At 35.0% G+C, this 14443-nt stretch overlaps 3 protein-coding genes across 12 annotated transcripts in view; 1 reads left to right on the top strand and 2 right to left on the bottom strand.

Annotated features, from left to right (window-relative positions):
• The window catches only part of LOC122310612, a 43361-nt gene extending 40761 nt beyond the window's left edge, over positions 1-2600 (bottom strand). For 8 of the 10 annotated variants that reach the window (XM_043124663.1, XM_043124667.1, XM_043124665.1 and 5 more), the window contains exon 1: positions 983-2599. In XM_043124663.1, coding sequence (XP_042980597.1) covers positions 983-2261 — 1279 coding nt within the window. In that variant the 5' untranslated portion in view covers positions 2262-2599. Of the gene's footprint in view, positions 1-982 lie in introns of all 10 variants that reach the window. The other 2 variants (XM_043124671.1, XM_043124672.1) reach the window with 1 other exon arrangement.
• Positions 2601-7572: 4972 nt separating this feature from the next.
• Positions 7573-8409, top strand: LOC122310372. The gene has a single exon (XM_043124268.1). It carries the CDS (start codon positions 7573-7575, stop codon positions 8407-8409), a length of 837 nt encoding a protein of 278 aa, XP_042980202.1.
• A 1088-nt stretch (positions 8410-9497) lies between these two features.
• LOC122310371 (glutathione S-transferase T2-like) lies at positions 9498-10536 on the bottom strand. Its single transcript, XM_043124267.1, has 3 exons — positions 10345-10536; positions 10099-10299; positions 9498-10016 (listed from the first exon to the last, which is right to left on the bottom strand). Exons 1-3 carry the CDS (start codon positions 10534-10536, stop codon positions 9498-9500), a joined length of 912 nt encoding a protein of 303 aa, XP_042980201.1.
• Between the last annotated feature and the right edge of the window lie 3907 nt (positions 10537-14443).

Genomic DNA, 14443 nt, shown 5'->3' with positions numbered 1-14443 from the left:
TGAAAAGAAACTACCATCTGTTCACTTTAAAATTCATCGATATTAAGGTCCTAAATGATTCTTTTTGAATTTTTATTCGGCTGTAATTTCTAAAAATAGTTTTTCAAAAATATTTGCAAATTGCAGAAAGCTAAAAGACTTAAAAACATGATATTTTCAATGGTTTTGTTTTTCAAAACTCAGAAGGGATTATTTTTTGGTTCTCTGAAAAACAGTTTTTTAAACATGTTCAGCAGTTCATTTTGGACTATTTTCTGTTAAAGAGAACCTGAGAGCAGTTTTAAACACCACCTTAGGGCTTATACTTGTACGCAAGAAGCTTTAGGTAGTTCCCTATTTACTTTGTTTTCAATCTTAATTGAGCTTTTTTCCAAGTCCCTTGAAAACCTGAACGTTGATTCAGCACACCAAGGAGAAGTTTCCCTTTTGTTTCCCTCTAAGGAACATAGGACTGTCCCTTTGTTATCTATCATTTGACTAACTCAATTTCAACGCTGATATGAATCAGTCATTAGACACTAAAGAGATTTCCATGTGTTACAGGGACTGCAGGAGAGGAAGCGAATACAGCTTGTAAACAAAAAAAGTTTAATCAACCCCAATCTTCCAATGCCACAAAAACTCTTGCATTTTCCAACAGAAAATAGCCAGAAAAACCTATGCACACAGATCTATACTATATAGCCTTAAAAACTTACGAAAAAGGATCATTTATTACATTCTGAGTCACAAAAAATTATACATCAGTCACAAAAATCATGTAGAACAAGGACCAGGTAACCACCATTCTTCCGCTTCCCAAGAAACATGCTAAATTTCAAAGATCCGCAGATATAAGTTTACAACACTATGTACTTGTATCAGCCCAAATATGACCCAAAAACAGAGGTCTAATAGATGCACAAGCAGGCCACATATTCCGATTACTAGAATGCTCTGCTCGAAGAAATGATGAATAAAGCAAGGAAGCAACGGAACATACCATGACTGCACCGAACACAAGCGCCACACTTCAACTTGCATATGTTACACACCAATTTTCTCCTAGTTTCCTTTATTCTTCCCACATTCATGATTGGCTCCATCTTCGTCAAATCCTCTATATAGACCTCGGGCATCCAATGGCAACAGAACAAGTGAGCAAACTCCATAGATTCACCACTTTCATCACTCTTATGAACAGGTTTTAAAGCACCACCCTGCTTGGGGCAAAGAACACAAGTTTTCGATGAATCAATACCACTGCAATCACTCTTCTTCTTGCACCATGCACACGACCAAGTCGCACCCACATCCTCCTGCACACCATAACACTTCTGATGAACTGCAAACTCACACGAACTGCAAACGACCAATCGGTTGGACTCCTTGCACGTGTCACCCATACAACAAAACTGGCACAAAGATGAATTCCCTTCACAAGGACGTGCAATTAAAACTTTTTCCAACCCAGCATCACCACCGAGAAGCTTCCGCTTCTTTGATGGCCGCTCCGAAGTTAAAGAAACCTTATCCTTAGTTCCTAAAAGCCACTCTAAACCGCCAAAAATATGGGACTCGGAACTACCTTTTCCATCCTGAGGCGAAGCGTCAGCTCCAACGCTATCAATTTCCATGGACTGCCCACCCTCGCCCTTCAACTCCTCTTTAACAACCAAATTTTCGTCCCCATTCTCACCATGCGCATTCACATTCTCATTTCCACAACTACCAACGAACTTCGTCCTCCGAGCATTTTCCGAAAACGGAATCAGGATACATTCCCTAGTAGCTAAAGCACTAAAAGGAGAAGATATCTCAAGCAATGAATCAATATCATGCAATGTCAGGTGCCTAAAGTATTCCTCAGTCTCAAACCAAACGTTGGAAACCCGAGTGGGCCGAGAAGACTTCTTGTCCGCGCCCGAGTGGGACTTCTTATGCCGCCTCCGACTATCCGAGCTCCTCCACAAGAAACTCGCCAACCCTCTAGGCAAGGTGGGCGAACTGATAGCCGAATTATCGTCGGAAACGTCGAAGGGCGAGCGCTCGCAGAGCGCTTTTCTAGCCTGCGAGTAAAAATCAATGTCTGCTGAAGTCTGCTTGTCTGGAATTTCCGATTGGATCGCCGGAATTTTGGGCGGAGCCCTAGAAACAGGGCAAGGCCTCTCCACGGTGCCGCAACCTCCGTCCGCACCCCTACCCATCATCTTCTTCCACCTGTGACATTGGCATCCGGTCATCAGCAACAACGACAACGTCCACAACCACCACCTACGCATTCCATCACCAAAACCCTAACTCTATCCCTACCCCTAATCCTAATCTGGCTTGGCTTCAGCAACTCCCATGCACCTTTATCTACACAAAGGACAAAAAAAAAAAACCAACCCTAATATATCTCTGACTAACGTCTTCACGTGCACGGAGAACGAGAACGGGGAGGTGGAGTGGAGTGAACGGTGTGTAAGTCGCGGCTAGGGTTAGGGTTTGCAGCTATTCTGGTTCGTATTTTCCTTCGGATCCCGTTACTTTTTAAAGACTGACTTGTTTTTTTCGCAGTTCGATTTCGCTTTCGAGGGTCCGAGAGGGAGAGAGATTCGCGTTTTTTGCAGGCAGTGGGGTGGGTTCGTTTTAGAAGATGTTTTATATTTGGGATTTTCTAGCGTGCTCTGACGTTCATAGATCGGCGTTCGCGTATCGAGAAGATTACACACGTGTCGTTATTCTATTTGCCAAATGAACTCTTTCACCATACTAATGTCACTTTTGATTTTAAAATTCGAGAAATGTTGGTTGCATTTTGAGTGCGCAATTAAACGTGAATAGAGTAACTCTCGTTTTGTTATGCACGTTAAATGAGATAAGTAATAAATAAAATATTATTATAATTTAATTTTTATAAATATTAATTTAAATTAATATTTATAAAAATTAAATTATTTATTATATTTTATATAAAAATTTAAAAAAATTATAATAATAAATTAAAATAAAATAAGATAAGATTTTTAATGTTGATTAATCAAGATGGACCTAAATATCAAACGTGAACTCATTTGACATAATTATTTATAAATAAATATAAGATTTATAAAAAAAATTAATTATTTTTTTAATAATAGATCTTATTTTTTTTCAAAATAATTATATAACACTTACGCACTCTACAACTATATGTAACACTAATCTTAAAATTCAAATAAGCGCTTATCTTGAAATCGTCACTTCCATTTAAAATGCTCGGTTTTGATTAAAATGGATATCAAGTCTCAACTCATCTCATCTCATCATATTATTATAATTTTTGTAAATTTTTACATAAAATATAATAAATAATTCAACTTGATTAAATTTTAAAATAATAATAATAATGAAAATAAATAGCTTGTATTGAAAATAATATAAACAAGTTACAACTAAATAATATTATAACAAGTGAGGAGAATGGGGATAAAGAATAGGAGAATGAATGAGGGAGAGAAAAAGAAGCCTCTCGGAATGATACCTAGAGTCGTGAAACTAGATGAATGCTCTAATCAGTTCTTCAACAGAGAAATCTTCCTCATTAATGATATCAGGAGATACAATCCTGGAACTAATAGTTGAATTAGATCTAAATATTTTACTCATTTTGTTATTAATCAAAACAGTGCATCACACCTCATAAGTCCTAGGTACTCTCATACCTTATCTCACCCTGGTGTCTAATTGCCCTACGCTCTTCTAGCGACAGTTCTTACAAGATAGTAGGTCTCTTGACAAGTATGAGGATAATTGGATAGAGTAAGAGCTTGATCTTTGGTTTGAAGAACAACAAAACAAGTGAAATGAAGAGAAGTAATTACGAACTATTAATCACCAAGAGCCGAAACTTGGCTCTAATACCAAACAAATGGAAGGAAGGAAAAAGTGAAGGACATAGCATAAGGAAGATTAACATAAGGAACAACAAATTAAACGTGAGCAGAATATGTGGAGGTAGAGCCGTTTGATGAATGAATGCAATACATAAATGTAAACATGTTTACAAAAATTAAATAGGCAATAAAACCTGCCTGTATGAATATATGCAGAAAATAATAATGAAAATAAATAGCTTGTATTGAAAATAATATAAACAAGTTACAAATAAATAATATTACAACAGGTGAGGAGATTATGGATGAAGAAGAAAAGAAGGAATGAAGGAGAGAAGAAGAAGGCTCTGGGAATGATACCTAGAGTCGTGAAATCAGGTGAATGCTCTAATCAGTTCTTCAACAGATAAATCTTCCTCATTAATGATATTAGGGGTACAGTCATGAAACTAATAGTTGAATTAGATCTAAATATTCAACTCATTTTATTATTAAAAACAATTAATTTCTTAATATTATATCTTTTTTTTAAATAACTATATAGTACCTACACAGTCTATAACTATATGTAACACTAATCTTAAAATTCAGATAAGCGCTTATCTTCAAATTGTCACTTCCATTTTAAACGCTCGGTTTTGATTGAAAGGGATATCAAGTCTTGACTCATCTCATCTTATCATATTATTATAATTTTTGTAAATTGTTACATAAAATATAATAAGTAATTCAACTTGATTAAATTTTAAAATAGTAATAATAATAAGATAATAATAATGAAAATAAATAGCTTATATTGAAAATAATATAAACAAGTTACAAGTAAACAATATTATAACAGGTGGAGAGATTAGGAATGAAGAATAAGAGAATGAATGAGAGAGAGAAGAGGAAGCCTCTCGAAATGATACCTAGAGTTGTGAAACCAGGTGAATGCTCTAATCAGTTCTTTAATAGATAAATCTTCCTCATTAATGATATCAGAGGGTATAGTCCTAGAACGAATAGTTGAATTAGATCTAAACATTCTACTCATTTTGTTATTAATCAAAACGGTGTCTCACACTTCAAAAGTCCTAGGTACTCTCATACCTTATCTCATCCTGGTTTCTAATTGCTCTACGCTCTTCTAGTAATGGCTCTTACAAGACAGTATGTCTCTTGACAAGTCTGAGGATAACTGGGCAAAATAAGAGCTTGATCTTTGGTTTAAAGAACAACAAAACAAGTGAAATAAAGAGAAGTAATTACGAACTATTGATCACCAAAAGCCGAAACTTGGCTCTAATACCAAAAAAGGAAGAGGAAGGAAAAAGTGAAAGACAGAGCAGAAGGAAGATTAATAGAAGGAACATAAAATTAAACGTGAGCAGAATATGTGGCGGCAAACCCGTCCGATATATGAATGCAATACATAAATGTAAACATATTTGCAAAAATTAAATAGGTGGTAGAACCTGCCTGTATGAATGTGTTCAGAGAATAATAATAAAAATAAATAACTTGTATTGAAAATAATATAAACAAGTTACAAGTAAATGATATTACAACAGGTGGGGAGATTAGGGATGAAGAAAAAAAGAAGGAAGGAAGGAGGGAGAGAAGAGAAAGGCTTTGGGAATGATACCTAGAGTCGTGAAACCAGGTGAATGCTCTAATCAGTTCTTCAACAAAGAAATCTTCCTCGTTAATGATATCAGGGGGTATAGTCCTAAAACTAATAGTTAAATTAGATCTAAATATTATACTAATTTTGTTATTAAAAAAATTAATTTTTTAATAATAGATTTTTTTTTTCAAAATAACTGTATAGCACTTACACACTCTACAACTATATGTAACACTAATCTTAAAATTCAAATAAGCGCTTATCTTCAAATTGTCACTTCTATTTTTAACGCTCGGTTTTGATTGAAAGGGATATCAAGTCTCAATTCATCTCATCTCATCATATAATTATAATTTTTATAAATTTTTACATAAAATATAATAAGTAATTCAAATTAATTAAATTTTAAAATAATAATAATAATAATAAATCATATTTTAATAATATTTTATTCAACTTTCATCTTATTCCAACTCACTATTCAAATATAATCTAAGTGTTTTACACCCTCGAATTATCTTTTGACAGGTAAGTGATTTACAAGAGTAAATTACGCGTTTGTTTTACTGAATCTCTCTTCCACTTTCTTGCCCAACCCCTCAGCTCTCTGACAAAACCATTCTCTCCCTTCTTTCTCCTCTCTACTTCCTCTCTTCTCCCCTCTCTTCCCCTATCTCCCCCAACAAAACCCTCTCCCGTTATCCCTAATTGAGCCTTCGACGGAACTCTAATTGCAAGACCCCACTTAGTACATGAGATTTATTGTTCGGTTTTGACTTAAGGGAGATCACGAACTCTATTGTTCGGTTTCGGGGAGGGAAATCTATGGTGGCCTTCAGAGAGAGAGAGAGAGAGAGAGAGAGACCGGGTAAGGAGAGAGTGAAGTGAGACTTACACGGGATTTTTTCGACAACCAATTATATTGTAAACTTCCTAAGAGATACACGTGTAAGACTAATATTGGATGGTGTAAAAATTGGTAACTCACAGAATCCGATCCTTAGAGCATTGGCATTGGCTTCATCAAAGCCATCTTCAAATTTTGATGAAAAGTACATGTTTTCCATAATTCTAAAATCTTCATATCCATAATCCCACATTGGATTAGCCATTAGATTCATCAAAATAATAATATAATATTATATTTTTAATAATAATTTTTTCTTTCATATTTTGCAATTAAACCTACTATATGTACATTAATAATTTAATTTCATATTTAAATTATTGATTTACAAGCACTATTTTTTTTTCTCAACCTAATTACCAACAAACACATTTTGCCAATCCTTCTTCTACCTAACAATCAAATATATAATAATTTAAGGAACAACAAACACATATACAATTTGTTCATCCAACTTAAAATATTATGTTTGAAACTAACTACAAACCACCCTTCTTCTCTACTTAAACTTTACATCTACAATTCTATCATTGGTCAAACACATTCATTCCATCATACACAATACCCAACATTCATATCCATAATTTTTCAAACCAACTTGTAGATGTAGCTAACCGTCCTTCCTTTGCCAACTTTTTTAGATATAGCTAATAGTCTTGGATTAAACCCTATAAATATATCCATTCCTAAACTACTTCCCACTCATCAAAAACCTACATTTCTTCTTCTAATTCTTCGTATTTTTTTCTCTTATTTCCCTATGGATCCCTATAGCAATACTCTTTTATATGTTAGATGAAGATTATTTCGATCATGAGGATCTTATGATAGAAGCAATGGTCGTACATAGACAACGACGTGCAACTCTCGGAGCATCTTCTTCACGTCATCCTAATTTTCAACCTCGTATGTTCATCCGACGCAATCCATTTGAAGGTCATGAACTCATTTGGAATGATTACTTTGCTCAACCGCCAATATATCCACCAAACGTTTTTAGGAGGCAATTTCGAATGAATCGTGATCTTTTTTTACGTATACATTCTGCAGTTGTCACTCATTATGATTATTTTGTCCAAAAGAGAGACGCCAGTGGTAGGCTTGGATTGTCTTCCCTTCAAAAGATGACCGCGGCATTTAGGATGCTCACATATGGGATAACAGCAGATCTTATGGATGAGTATGTAAGAATTGGATAAAGTACTGCACGGTTGAGTATGAAGAAATTTGTAAAGGCGATCGTGTCAATCTTTGGGGGTGAGTACTTGAGGTCTCCAACCAGCAATGATATAGCAAGGTTACTAGAAGTTGGACAAAGGCGTGGATTTCCAAGAATGTTGGGTAGCATTGATTGCATGCACTGGAAATGGAAGAATTGTCCTAGTGCTTGGAAAGGTATGTACTCTGGTCACGTAAATGAACCAACTATTATTTTGGAAGCTGTTGCCTCTTATGATCTTTGGATATGGCATGCTTTTTTTGGTTTACCTGGGTCTCATAACGACATCAACATACTTGATCGATCTTCTATTTTTGCTGCGTTGGCCGAAGGTCGTGGTCCTCCATGTAACTATACTATCAATGGTCACGAGTACACAATGGGATATTATCTTGTTGATGATATATATCCTTCGTGGGCAATATTAGTAAAAACAATTCCTGCTCCACATGGGAAAAAGAAAAAACATTTTGCTGCTTGCCAGGAGTCTGCAAGGAAAGATGTCGAACGTGCGTTCGGAGTACTCCAATCTAGATTTGCAATTGTGCGTGGACCTGCAAGGTATTTCCAACCTGAAGTTCTAAAAGATAGTATGTACGCATGCATTATCTTGCACAATATGATTGTTGAAGATGAACGTCATCTATATCTCGGAGTTGACCAATTCAATTATGAAGCCAATGATGATACTCCATCCGAGCCAATTTCACGCGATAATATACCTGAATTCATGGAGTTCATTGCCCAACATCATCGTATTAGAGATAGAGGCACTCATTCTCAACTCCAAGCCGACCTTATCGAGCACTTATGGAATATGCATGGCCGAGCATAATATGGATTTCTTGAATAGCCAACATCATCTTTGTTGGTGTGTTGTAGTGCTCATTAAAATTCAGCTTCTTTTTATGACTTCCTTTTTATTATTTTAATGTTAAGAACCTATCACTAGTTTGTTTAATTGAAGGTAGTATCAATTGTTCCTTTTATTAACTTATATGGATATATATATATATATATATATATATTTATATTGAAGGCAGTATATAGTGTACATTTTATTAACTTTTTTTGGATATATATATATATATATTTATATTGAACGTCATCTATATATTAGTGAGTATAATTAACTTTTTTTGGATATATATATTTATAAAGAATGCAGTATATAAATTGTGCCTTTTATTAACTGTAATGGATATTTTTATATTTATATCCATTGAAAGCAGTTGCACAATATGCTTTTTTTGGATATAAATATGAGACATACAGCTGCAACATCTTCTTAAATAGAAATACAAATTCAATGGATTAAAAGCTACACATCTCGTATAAAACCAGCTTCTTAAAAGCTGGATTTATCTCTACACAACTCTACAAATTCAGATTCTAAAACTGGTACATAATATCACCCATACATCTTGTATGGATCTAATAAAACCTACAAACTATACTATTGACTGCAACTATACAGCTGCAACATTTGGAGCCAATAAAACCTACACACTCATTTACATGACATGAAAAATACAGCTTCAAAACAGGAAAAAACAGCCACATAACAGCATACAAAATCAACCCAACTAAATAACACCATAAACAACTACCATTATCATTTTTTTTTGTCCACAAACAGACCCAACAGACAAGTTTAAGAATACAACCTCCATTCACCAAATACTTCCAGCAAATACAAGTTGCATCACATACAAACAAATCCACAAACAGTTCCAAAAGATGGGTACTTCACAGATTTTCTATCCACAAAACCAAGTCCAAAAACTAAACTACCATTCAGAAATTCCAAAGTATTTCCATTCAAAAAAATAGAAAGTCATCCATTCATAGTGGCTGCTCAGCCACATGCTTCATTATGAAGTCTTGTGGCTAAGCAGCCACTACAAGCTGGAAATGCACTGGTCATTCGGATATACCATCTTCATCACTCATTGACTCTTCCCAAATTTTTTTCTGAACTTTACGGAAGTAGGCTTGCTGCATGACATTCATACCAGAAAGATCCTTACCCATCATCTCAGCATCAAACTTTCTTTTATCAAGATCCAGTTGTGCACCTCTATTACGATCAGCCTTCGCCTGCCATTCTCTTCTCTCCGCCATGAACAATCGTCTATCCTCGGTCATTGCTCCTAATGCCGTGTTGAACTCAGCATCAGATTGTTCTTGTGCATTTCGCTTCTTCAAGCTTTCCTTTTCAGTCTTTTTTCCAGCAGGCCTATCAACATTTTCCTCCACAACATTGCCCAAAACTTCACTTGACTGCTCATTGGAAGGCTGTCTATCGACAGGCTTTCTCCTCGCATTCAGCGTACTCATGTGTTGATGCCATTTGGGTTGGTGCCTCAAAAGATTCCAAGAATGCTCTAATGTGAAGTTCCCTCGTTCCATCTCTTTGTACAATATCTTTGCTCTTTCAATCTGAAAATTTTTTTAAGAAATATTGTCAGCTTCTTAAATCTTACATAAATAGACCACATTATTAAAGGAAAATAGTACATACCTTATCTTGCTCGGTCGCACCACTCAGGTGCAATGACTCAACTTGTGCTAGATATGCACAAAACTTATTTGTGCATTTTTGAATCATGGACCAACGATTGATCAATGACCCAACCGAACGGTTCACATTATGTGGTTTCTTATATTCGTGGTAAAAATCAGAAATCCGCTCCCACATTTGAGTGGATTTCTGATCAGTTCCCTAGATGACATCAATACTAATGTTCAGCCAACCTGAGACAAGTACATTATCCTCCTCAACAGTGAAAGAAGCTCCTCTTTGAACTTTTTTTGTTGGAGGCTTCTTTTCACTGTGAAGGGGAGTTGGGCTGACCAAAGTATTAGAATGAGGTGTGAATGTTGGAGTGGTAATAGAACCTTCTCCTCCACTTTGTAAGAGAGTGGTGAAGAATGGATCCTTCTCCAAAAGATTGTCCATCCTTTAAAAATTACAATTTTTAAGTTGTTAGACACAACCAAATTCATCACAATAAACAAGGCATGGAATTCAAAAATGACTGCAATTGAAAAATATAATACCTAAAAAGACAGAACAATTTACAGAAAAACTGTATAACAAAATCAGAAAATTCGTATAAATAAATGACTGCAAAATAGATCCAAAAAAAAAAGAACAAAAACAGAAAAACAACAGCACATACAACATATTTTGCATTAAACAAGGTCCAGCAAGACAGTTTACAGCAAAACAGTATAAAAAAATAGAAAAACAGTAGATCCACAAGCACCTATTTAAGGCCTATCAAATTCAGGTCATATATGGAAACCAAGTTTTCCATAGACAGAAAAACAGTATAAAAATTCAGCTTACAATTTAATTGAATATGAGACTGTAATTTATTAGTGACTATAAAACTCCAATATTGTTGTGTGAGGAATCTACTGCTCTCCTTGCAAACAAGCAACATTCTTAGGTTTGCTTTGTTTCAGTAAGAGTTATATAATCTAAAGATATTCCTCAATTTTAAAATTTGAAATTTGAAATTCAAATTAAGAAAGAAAATTTTGAAAACCTTCTCTGTATTTATTAAGGAATGGAATAACCTACTCTATCATATGGGGGATTAACAAAAACCTCAAACAAGAACTTCCAAGATCGAATAGTGCAACTAAAAACAAAACAATTAGAAGACTCCATCAATTTTTTAATGGAAGAATCAGTTGAGGAAGCACAACTTCTAAAAGCTTATTAGGGGAAGTGCTTTCACACAATATTACAAAAGCTTATTAGGAACCTTTAAGTTCTAAAACAGTAGATCCACAAGCAATTTTCTAAATGGGTCCTTACAAAAACAGTAGATCCACAAGCACTTTTCCAATTGGGTCCTTACAATTTAACCGACCTCTTTGAACTAACATATTGGATGTTTTATACTAATCATGCATCATGGCATTCTTTACATTACCAACCTCACCAAGTTTTAAAAATAGATGCTGCATGTCATTGTTCATGAGGAAAAACTCCAAACACAAACAAGAATAAACCAAATTCTTCCAAACAAACACAAACAAGAACACAAGCATGTCATTCTTTACATTATCAAATAATAGTGTCCAATTCAAATCAGTTACATCCAATTGATCTGCATGTTGGATGCAGTTTCCAATAGTAACAAACCAAAGATGATAGTCAAATCTACCCACTCACACACAAGAACAACAGATTCAAAAATATTCATCAATGGGAAAAATAAAAATTTATGAACAACAGACTCAACAGTATCACTTGCTCATCATCCCGAAACAAATATACCAACAAACACATAACCATATTCATCAATTGCTAAGGAAGAACTCCATATAACCGAGTGCATACAAAATCAATTCACACACAGCCACACAAATCTTCCTATATGCAACAATACATCAGATCCAACAACTATAATACCAGAATGAGTGTGGTTGCTTGAGCCGAAGGGACTGACTGCACCTTAGAAAATCTGCAAGAAATTCACAAAATCAATGACCCAACATCAGTCGAATTGCTCAGTAACCATTTATTTTTTCCACCCAAACATCCGAAAGCAAAAGCCCCAATCGGGGCTGAATGGAAATCAAAAACCGATCCAAGATTAGGGTTGCAGGAGAAAAGCAATCGGTCGAACCTGAAATCGGATGCCTTCCGCACGAATCTGATCTGCTTGAAACCGGTAGAAGAAACCCCTGAATGATTCTGCACCAAGAATCCAAGAAAGAATAAAAAAAAGCTTAAAAACGAGAGAAAGAGAGAAAGTGGGAGAGAAAACAAACCGGCTTCCTTTGGAGAAGAAGCTCGTGTAGAGCCGAATGTTCTGCTTGTTGAAGAATCGAACTGCTGCGAAGAATCGAAGTGTAGAGCCAAAGGGATTGGGAGAAATGAAAATGAGAGAAATGGGGAGAGAAAACACGGGGAGGAAACGGGGAGAGAGGGAAACGAAAATTGACCGGTAGATAAATAAAATAGAGTAAAATAATATGAAGATGAGTGCACAGTAGCACTTCAAATATGAAAGACCCGGTACATTTACTGTAGGTCAAAGTTACCCATTTCTGGGTTTGACTAATCCAATGCAGCCTTTTTTTCACATATTCATCTATTTTTACATTTGGCTTGGCTTTTGATGAAGCCAATGCCAATGCTCTTAGCCGCTCTCTTCATATGATATCAAATGGTCTATATATGAGAAGTTTTCCAGGCCAAGTGGATGCCCTGTCTCAAACATGAAAAACAAGATGAAAATGAATAGGCTTTAGTTCTTCTACTCCTTTTTTAATTTAATGTCCTTTTGTTCCTCTCACCTAACCCCATCACCTAATCCCATGAAATTGAAGGGAGTAGCTCTTATCTCTCCCTTCCATCCTTCAAACCGATCATTGTAAGGTCGATCCAATTCATGTTTTTAGACTTTGATTTTCTATTGAATTGAGGAGTAGAAATGCACAAATCTGTCATCTATACGATATAAATGTCTTGCTTTAATATTTGAGAAAATCTATTTCACACATAATTTTTTTAACACACTCAACACATTGTTGTTGTGAAAACTTTTCACATTAGTTATGCTAACAAATAAATGGTATTTTAGATTTTTTTTAAGTGAAAACAGGTTTCACTACAAGTGGTATATTAACATCGACATATATGTAGCAAAGCTCTAATATTTCTGGAGTCTAAATCTACATTTCCATTCGACAAGTGTATTTTTTTTAGAAAAAAAAAATTATACAAATTTTATGCATCATTTAAAAAACATACCAAGATTATTGTTGTTTACAATAACCGCAAACTATTAGTATGGTTTGTTGATTAGATTGAGATAAACATTAAAATTGAACTTGGAATCACGAGCATGGAAAGAATATATGGTCATTTTAGGGCTACAATAGAATGGAGTCGAACTATCTATTGAATATTCCATATCTTTTTTTATTTATTTGGAAATTGAACATAAGTCGAGCTCGACTTTATAACCATTTGTTGCATTACGCTTTCTTCAATTCTTAAATATATTCCAATTTTTATTTCTTAAAAGACATGAATTTCACTTCAATCCTAGTCATCACACACAAAGCAGCACTTTTTCCTTTTCTTATAAGAGTAATTCTATTCTTAGGCCGGTCTGATCACATACACCACACACTGATGATGTGGCAGACCCGGCCTATTTGAAAAAATGGTCTACCCTAAGTTGAGTTGTGCTTTCCCTCCTCCCCTCTTCTTCTTTCGTTCTTCTAGAGATTTTCTTCTCCCTTTGCCGAAAATCATGTTCCCTCTGTGCTAACCCTCCTTCTGCCGAGTCCATCTCTCCCCTTCCCAAAACCGAATCCCTTTATACTGTCAATACCCCTCGTGAAAAGTCCTAAGAGGACTGAAAAATCTCCCTTGAAATCCCTCCCTCCATCCTTTTGTCGAATCCCTCTCCCCATCGACAGCCCTCAAGAAAATCCCTAAGAGATCTAAGAAAATCTCAAAACTTTTATTTTGAACATCTATAAATCATGAAAAAGCTACCTCTTGATTTGTGATCTGAGAACTTAAAATAAGATAATGAGATTGCATAGGACCCTCCTCTTTTTTTTTTTTTTTTTGGTTAAGGAATTTGAGAGGCATAATCTAACTCCGAAACTGTTTCCTGTAAAGATCAGAGAAAATCAGTGAAAGCATTTCAGTTGAAATGGGTTTGGAGTTCATCGTTGGCATCTTTGGAGTCCTGATTCTTGCTCATGCTACTTATTTGATAGATGACATCTTGTGCAAAATTTATTTTTCAGTTTCCTTTAAAGTGGAAGATGACATCCTGATTGAATTGTAGGATTTTGTTTTTTGAGAAATCTTTTTACTGAAA

Source organism: Carya illinoinensis, chromosome 5, assembly GCF_018687715.1.
Source record: "Carya illinoinensis cultivar Pawnee chromosome 5, C.illinoinensisPawnee_v1, whole genome shotgun sequence".
Lineage (NCBI taxonomy): Eukaryota > Viridiplantae > Streptophyta > Magnoliopsida > Fagales > Juglandaceae > Carya > Carya illinoinensis.
Note: the sequence above shows the minus strand (reverse complement) of the source record. Positions and strands in the feature narration are given on the sequence as shown.